The following is an 8,625-nucleotide window of genomic DNA, read 5'->3' as shown; positions in this document are numbered from 1 at the left end:
AGAATATTTTGCATTGGAGTCTGCAGATCTCTCGATGGCTGTGTTTCCCGACCGCATAAAATGTTACAGGGATGGTAGACCAGGAGGGGGAAAAAAGATCAGGGTCTAGGAGCTTTCCTTGAACAAACAATTCTCCCCCAATTCTCACCTTATCAGTAAATTAAAGCCTAACTTGGAGGAACGCATTGTCTTTTGATGACTGATTGATCGCAAGGATTTGCATGGCTCGTTTCCATTTTAAAACCAATAGCCTTTGGAAAGTGCGTGGAGTAGAAGCAATTAACGCATGTAAATGAGCTGGTAGGTTAGGTCCAGGTTTAAAACAAGGTTACAGTACAACCCATCGAATTTATCAGATAATAATAATAATGCTTGCATGTGATATAGTGCCTTATCACGTCGTCGAGACGTCTCAGAGCGCTTCACAGAATATACTGTAAAGTGCAGTGACTGGTGTGTTTTGCGGGCAGCCAATTGCACGCATCAGTGTCCCACAGTTGTGGATTGAGTGACCAAGTTATCGTTATGATTTTTGAAGGGATTATTACCCCTGAAAAAGCGATCCACCAATCGACTGACAAACCGGGTTCCTACTTACCGCTCGGTAAACAGGCGTCTGGATTAAGGAAATTTGCCCAGTGTTTCGCTCTGCCCGGGAATCGAACCCGGGTCCCCTCGCTTGCCAGGCGAGCGCTGCAGGACTCCACGTGGGGAGTGCCTTTGAGTGCAGCCTTTATCGGCGACGTTCAAACTCCCTTAAAAGTCACTTAAAGGCTTGAGCAATGAATGATAAGGCTCTTTGATGGTCCTCGTGGGAGTTAGTTACCATTGCCAACAGCTGCCGCGTTGAAGCCTGCAATCAATTCACTGTTTAACCACAGAAAGGCGCTCCGGCAGAGAACACAATTCACCATAAAGGGGGTTGGAGAGGGGGAAAACACACCATAAAATATGCTAAAACGTGAAAATTTATTGGGATTCTCTTCCCCCATTTCCCCCCCCCCCCAAAAAAAAAAAATCCTATGACTCATTATTATTATTATTATTAGTATTAACAATTTCATGGTATACATTTTACCTTAAAAATTCAAAAACCATTACATCATCTCTTAAAGCAAACAATCAAAAATACATTCTCATACAATATCACTGTCCTTAAAGTCGCTGTTTTTCTCTGAATTAATAATAATCAATAATCAAAATCGATGAACAAAACAATATATTCAGTTCCAATAAACTATGCCTCTCTCCCCCCCCCCCCCCCCCCCCCCCCCCCCACTCTCCCCCACACACTCACCCCTTCCTCCCTCCCTCCCTCCCTCTCTCTCTCTCTCCTCTTCTCTTTTAAACATCTCCCAAGATTATATAGAAACTTGAGGTAGATTCCCAGTGTGGAATTCCTTCCACCAGAAACGTTAGGAGATTTCTTTGTAAACAAATTCAGACCCCAAAAACAAAACAAAAACAACAACAAAAAAAGAGACACAGTGGGGGGGGGGGGGATGAGAAAAGGGTTACATTCAGTCACTATTAAAAGTGTTTATATCAGGACCTACAGTCATTCATTCAAAAAAAAAGGTCTGGATCATGTCCTGTTGTTTACACACAACACACACACACACACACACATGTCTTATCCATGAATCTGAGCTGCATTTTGTCTCTCTAATTCCTCTTCCCCCTTTCTCTCTCTCTCTCTCTCTCTCTTTCATTCGCATTTTCTCACTCATTCTCTCTTTCTCTCCCTCTCATTTTCTCATTCGTTTTCCTCCTCTTTTCTCTCTCCTCCTCCCCTTATTCTTCTATCCTCTGGTATTTTCCTCTCTCTCTCTCTCTCTCTCTCTCTCTCCTTCCCTGGTTTATCTCTTTCTCTTCTTTTTCATCTCTCCTTCCCTGGTTTTTTTTCTCTCTCTCTTTCTTTTTTCTCTCTCCTTTCCTGGTTCTCTTTCTCTTTCTTTTTCCTCTCTCCTTCCCTGGTTTTCTCTTTCTCTTCTTTTTCATCTCTCCTTCCCTGTTTTTCTCTCTCTCTCTCTTTCTTTCTCCTCTCTCCTTCCTGTATTTCTTTTTCTCTCTCTCATTCTTTCTCTTTCCTCTCTCCTTCCCTGTTTTTCTTCCTCTCTCTCTCATTCTTTTTTCTTTCTCGCTCTCTCATTCTCTCCCCCACCCCCCACCCCTCTCTCATTCCGTTTTCTCTCTCTCTCACATTCTTTCTTTCCTTCTTTCCTTCCTTCCTTCTTTCCTTCTTTCTCTCTCTCTTTCTTCCTCTTTTTCATTCCCTCTTTCTTCCTCTCCAATTTATTTTTTCTCTACCCCCCACCCTCCACCCAACTCTCCCTACCACACCCCCCCTCTCCTCTCCCACCCCCTTCCCCAACTCCCCCCCCCCCCCACCCTGACCCCCACCCCCCACTCTCTCCATCTCTCCCCCTCTCTCTAGCGGATTCTCTTGCTCACGCAGTTCCTGGTCCTCAGTTTGGGTGCGGGCTGGAGCTGGAGCTTGGAGAGTGGGCAGTACTTGATGGTGTGAGCGTTGTCGCCGTTGGCCCCGCACAGTGGGCAGGTGTAGCGCCTGAGGATGGGACACAAGACACGGCCGTCTGGGCTCTTGAGGATGTGGGTGGTGTAGAGGGTGATGGACTCATTATTGTTCCTGCAGAACACACAGATCTGGAGGTCGGCTCGGCCGCCTCTGCCTGTTCTCTGGTGGCCCCCGTTCGCTGCGTTGTTGTTGTTGTTGTTGCTGTTGGGGAGCAGGAGATGGTTTGGGTGGTGGTGGTGGTGGAGGTGGCTCCTGCCCTCCTCCATCATGATCAGGTCCACTCGGTTCCAGGTTGGGTGGTCGCGCTCCTCCAAGTGTGGTCCGAGCTCTCCACCGCTGTAGCCCACCGCCGAGAAGGGACTCAACTCAGAGAACCTCTCCTCCAAGTCCGAGCCCAACAGGTCCCCGTGATGGTGATGGGAGCAAAGCCCCAAATCGCTCAGGTCCAAGGAGCGGCCAATGCAAGGCGCCCCTCTTGGGTGTAATCTCAACCCTAACCCCGCCGGACCAGGGTGGTGCAAACCGCTCTTGCCCACCTCTCTGCCGCTGCCCCCATCGCTGGTGCTGTTGACCAGGGCTTTGCTGATCAGCGTCGACAGCCCCAAGTAGTCATTCCACGAGTTGAAGGTGTTCTTCTCGCCGTGTCTCTGGTGGAAGTAATCCAGGGGCGAGCTGTGCTCCTCCGGGCGGGGGGGGCTACGCGGGCGATGATGGTGATGGTGATGATGATGATGATGATGATTATTATCCACGGAATTGAAAGTTTCCATTGCTTATTGCTGAGCAAAAATGCAACGATTATTATTATTGTTAAAATCCTTTTGAGAATTAGATTTCTAGTAAAAAAACACAACCACACTTCCACCCCCCCCACCCCAAACCCCTTTTCTCTCCTCTCCTCTCCTCGCTCTCCTTCGACCAAGTCTTTGTCGTCGCAACCTTTTCTTTTGCGACCGGCTCCTTTCTTTTCATCCGGTTTCTCTCCCTCTCCCTCTCTCTCTCTCTCTCTCCGCCTTTCAAGACAAAATGTCACAAACCCAGGGGGAAAAAAAAAAATTCCAAGGGAGAAAAAGATGCAGGAAAAGTGTTGGTGGATGGCGGCGGGGGGGCGGGTGGGGGGGGGGGGCGTTGGGTGGGTGGGGGGTGGGTGGGTGGGTGGGGGGTTGGGGGTGGGGGGGGTGGGGGGGCGATGGCTATCTCTTGTGGTAAGAAAGACGATGGAGGCTCCGGGGTCCTTTCATCATCACCGCCACACTTCACACGAGAGCAGTCTTCCCCCCTCCTCCTCTCCTCACCACCATTGCTCTCTCTCTCTCTCTCTGAGCCCCTCTCAAGCCTTCTTTACACACAGCAGCTGTGCTCCCACGTTGCCCCGCCCCCCCCCACCGCTTGGCACCGCCCACTCCCCCCCGATTGGCTGTGCAGGCTGTCAATCGCCAACGGGGGCGGAGCTTACACCCCCCGCCCCCCATCCTCGTTCTGGTTGGCTGGCCGTCATTGGAAGGGGGCGGAGATTCACGCCCAGCCCTTGTTCTGGTTGGCTGTTCGGGCCGTCCGTCGTGAAAGGGGCGGAGTTGATTGCTTGCCCCGCCCACCTCCAGCCCTGGTTGGTTTCGGTGCTGTCAATCATCCGTCTTACCCCTCCCCCCCCTCCATTCCCCAGGGATTGCTGCTGTGCAGAGAGCTGTCACTCAAAGGAGGGATGAGAGAGTGGGGTTGACCCTGAGAGAGAATGGGTGGGTGAGGGTACGTGAGTCCGGTCATGTCATGTCATGTAATGTAATCAGCCGCCTTCCTCACTGCTTAATAATAATAATAATAATAATAATAATAATATAATAATAATCCTTGCATTTGATATAGCGCTTTTCACGTCGGGAGGACGTCCCAAAGCGCTTCACAGAACACACTGTAAAGTGAATTGACTGTATATATTTGTGGGCGAACGCGGCAGCCAATTGCGCACAGCAATGTCCCACAAACAGTCGTAGATTGAAAATGACCAATTTATTATTGTTTTTGGTTTTGGAGGGATTATTATTAGGCTCTGTGTGGAGTAAGGAAACTTGCCCAAGGTTTCGCCCTCTGCCTGGAATTGAACTCGGGTCTCTCGCTTGCAAAGCGAGTGCTCTAACCACTGAGCTACAGGACTCCACCTGAGGAGCTTCGCAGGCTCCTCATCCTCTGGTCACTTCTACTCTGCTTTGGAGCAACACCCAGACAGAGGCGAACCTACAATATTGTACTGGGCGGTGGGGGGAGAGGGGGAAATGTCTGTGGAGAGGAGACCAGGGCTGTATAGTGAACGTACTGAGGATAAATTGCCTGACGCAGTCGGTAGTACGCTTGTCTTTTTTGGGGCAATAAAGACCGTTGGGCTCAAGCCCCCATGTCAGAACTTTGAACTCATAATCCAGGCTGATACTCCAGTGCAGTTCTGGGTCACGGCTGCATTATTGGAGGTGCTGTTCTTCGGGTTACACTTCCGTCGGTTTGTCTAATACTACTACTAATAATCCTTGCATTTGATATAGCGCCTTATCATGCCTTCGAGACATCTCAAAGAATGTACTGTTAAGTGAATTGACTGCATATTTTGTGGGCAAAACATGGCAGCCAATTGCGCACAGCAGTGTCCCACGAACAGTCGTGGATTGATTGACTAAATTTTGTATTTTTATTTTTAATTTTGAAGGGATTATTACCCCCGGAAAAGCGATCCGCCAAACGACTTACTGCTAGATAAAGAAAGGCGTGTGGAGTAAGGAAACTTGCCCAACGATTCACCCTGCTGGGAATCGAAACCAGGTCCTCTCGCTTGCGTGGCGAGTGCTCTAACCGCTGAGCTAAAGGACTCCTGTTTAGGTGAAAGTTGAAGATCCCTTGACACTGCCTTGGCTCCAGGTGAATTCCTTGTTCGTCTAATAGCTGTTTGTGGGTTTCCTGATGTGTCAAGACACTTAGTTTCCCCCCCTCAAAAAAAACCCTGCAAAAAGCAAGCATGTCACATGGGAATAACATACCAGTTACTTGTGCGGTATTTTTACTGCAGCAAAATGATTGCTTCTCTTCTCCAGCATTCGATTCAGAAAATACCGAGAGCATTTTAATTATCACATTCAATGAAGCTGAACTGTTGAGTTTCTAATGTTGGGTTCACTGTTAATAAAGTTAAATGCATTTCATCTGCAGATCGCTGACAAGGTACAGCTGATAAATAACTCGTCTCATCGTGGACAGCTTGACCATGTTTCAAATCGTAGGGCGAAAATCCGCTGAAATTGCATAGACCCTGATCATCGAAGAGTTTAGCTTTGTCAGGAATCCGCTGTCTGTGAAAGATTGAATCTTCCTTGCAGAGGCGACATAGGGGGGTGGGGGGAGCCGTGCATGGATTCTCGGATCCAGCAGTGTAGAGCACATGGGTTCTGAATGCTCATTGCAAACTCCAAAATATCATGATCAAATACATTTTCCCGTATGAATTCTTGCAGTTGTCGCTTCCGCGTTTTTGGTCATTCAGCCCCTCAAGCTTGTTCCACCATCCTATAAGATCGTGGCTAATCTGTACCTCAAGACTAATTACCCGCCCCAACCCCATATCCCTCAATACCCTGACCGAACACATGTCTATCCACCTCAGTCTTGAAAATGTGAATGGATCCAGCATTAAATTAAAAATAGTTTGCCTAATTTGCACTGTGCCAGGTGCTCTCTGCAGTCACTTCCGAAGAGACGCAAGGTCAGAATTGTCGGACCGATTGCCACGTGAGGTTGAGGCCAGGAACAAAAGGAGTTCTGAAAATAGCCTGTCACAGTGGAGGTGGAGAGAAGTTAGCGGCACTGGTTTGCACAAAAGAAATTTGAATTTCGTTTGTTTTTTGCTGTGTTGGAAGTGTTCTGTGTGTAAGCTGAGATCGCTGAATTATGCACTTTACTCATCCCACAAAGGGATGCTTTTTTCCGTTGGGTCAGAATTGATTATTAACAATGTAATTAATGCATCCCTTTCACTGGGGCTTTAATGAGATAATTAAGGACACCTGCAGATCCCTCTTTGCACGAGCATCGTATAATTCATCCGTGTGCCCCGACAATCCCCCAGCTAAGATCGATCCCCCAGCTGTTCGTGGCACTTTGGCTGCCAGTTTCGCCTTCAAAATACACAGTCGCTACACCTGGACCCAATTGTTCAACCTGTGCTCGGCCAACCTGCAGCCTCTCCAGGTGAGATGACCAGTTCAGCATCGAGTTGAAATACTAGTGTTAGGACTTTGAATTCACAGGCGAGGTTGATGTAGTGCTGGGGGGAGCACTGTTGTGTTGGAGGAATTTCGGATGAGATGTTAAACTGAGGTCCCGTCTCTGCCTGTTCAGGTGGATGTTAGAGATCCCATGGCACTCACTATCCGATAAAAATATGTCAAAGGACATCATTAACCTTTTCAAATATCTGCTTTTAAGCAAGAAAGCTTCTAGGCCTACAACAATTGCAGACAGTTCTCCTGTTCTCAGTCTATTTCAAAATATAAATTATTGGTCTTGGCTATGAAACCGGCTGCCACTGGATTTGGTCATGTTATTCCTTCTCTCCATGCCCACTGCATCCATGTCTGCAGTCTCTCTTCCCAACCATGTCTGCAGTCTGTCTATGATTACAGTGGTGAGACATCACCTTGTTGACGAGTATCAACAAGATAATAATAATCCCTCCAAAAAAACCAAAAAACAATAATAAAAAAAAATTGGGTCATTTTCAATCTACGACTGTTTGTGGGACATTGCTGTGCGCAATTGGCTGCCACGTTCGCCCACAAATATACAGTCAATTCACTTTACAGTGTGTTCTGTGAAGCGCTTTGGGACGTCCTCCCGACGTGAAAAGCGCTATATCAAATGCAAGGATTATTATTATTATTATTATTATTATTATTAAAGAGCAGGGAGCGTCTCTCTCCAGGTGTACTCTCTCGACTACTCAAACGCCCTCCTCGCTGGTCTCCCCTGCTCCACTATTCCCCAAATTCAACTTATTCAAGACTCCGCGGCCTACACCACTACCTGCTGCCTCCGCTCGACTGGCTCCGACCTCCTCCTTGTCCCCCAGACCCTCCACCCCAACATCGACGGCCGTACGTTCAGCCACTACTCCCCGAAGCTGTGGAACTCTCTCCCTCAATCCCTCCGCCTCTCCCCCTCTCTCCCCATTTTCAGGTTGCGCTTGACTAGTTACCTCTCAGATGAAAACCCTTCCCAGGTTTCGCTCGCGAGACAGAATAGATTCCGTAAAGACTGTTTGTGAGCATCAATACCTTATTAGCTTTTCACTGCCGGGATCATTCTGCTTTGCATGCGTTGTTACATTTAAATTGGATACAGATTTGCACGAGATGTTGCAAAGGCAAATGCTGAAATGAACAGGTAGAGCGAGAGATATTCAGGAGAGAATTGTGAGCACAGTCATTGGCCATAGATTAATCCGAGCAATATTACATTTCAGTACAAAGCTTGCATTGTGGAGTCCTGCAGCTTCGTGGTTAGAGCACTCGCCTCGTAAGCGACAGGACCCGGGTTCGATTCCCGGGCAGGGCGAAACCTTAGGCAAGTTTCCTCGCTCCACACGCCTGTTTTCCCAGCTGTAAGTGGGAACCCACTTGTTGGTCGACTGGCGGATCGCTTTTCTGGGGGTAATAATCACTCCGAATTTTTTTAAAAGAAAATAATAATTTGGTCACTGTTTGTGGGACACCGCTGTGCGCATTTGGCTGCTGGGTTTCGCCCACCAAAACATACAGTCGATTCACTTTACAGTATATTCTGTGAAGCGCTTTTCACGTCTTCTCGACGTCTCAAAGCGCTTCACAGAATAGACTGTAAAGTGAATTGACCGTATATTTGTGGGCGAAATGCGGCAGCCAATTGCGCACAGCAGTGTCCCACAAACAGTCATGGATTGAAAATGACCAATTTATTATTGTTTTGTTTTGGAGGGATTATTATTAGGCTCTGTGTGGAGTAAGGAAACTTGCCCAAGGTTTCGCCCTCTGCCTGGAATTGAACCCAGGTGTCTCACTTGCAAAGCGAGT

General features: G+C 48.0%; 1 protein-coding gene across 1 annotated transcript; it reads right to left on the bottom strand.

Annotated features, from left to right (window-relative positions):
• Nucleotides 1–2,427: 2,427 nt before the first annotated feature.
• Nucleotides 2,428–3,432, bottom strand: LOC103185244 (nanos homolog 1). The gene has a single exon (XM_007903644.2). The coding sequence runs from the start codon at nucleotides 3,307–3,309 to the stop codon at nucleotides 2,434–2,436; it is 876 nt and encodes a 291-aa protein (XP_007901835.2). The 5' UTR covers nucleotides 3,310–3,432; the 3' UTR covers nucleotides 2,428–2,433.
• Between the last annotated feature and the right edge of the window lie 5,193 nt (nucleotides 3,433–8,625).

This window comes from Callorhinchus milii, unplaced genomic scaffold, assembly GCF_018977255.1.
Source record: "Callorhinchus milii isolate IMCB2004 unplaced genomic scaffold, IMCB_Cmil_1.0 Scaffold7, whole genome shotgun sequence".
In the NCBI taxonomy this organism is placed as follows: Eukaryota; Metazoa; Chordata; class Chondrichthyes; order Chimaeriformes; family Callorhinchidae; genus Callorhinchus; species Callorhinchus milii.
This window is presented reverse-complemented; position numbering and strand designations above follow the sequence as displayed.

Bases quoted from the DNA above. Each gene is read 5' to 3' on its own strand.
- LOC103185244 (XM_007903644.2), bottom strand. From the start codon at position 3,309: ATGGAAACTTTCAATTCCGTGGATAATAATCATCATCATCATCATCAT.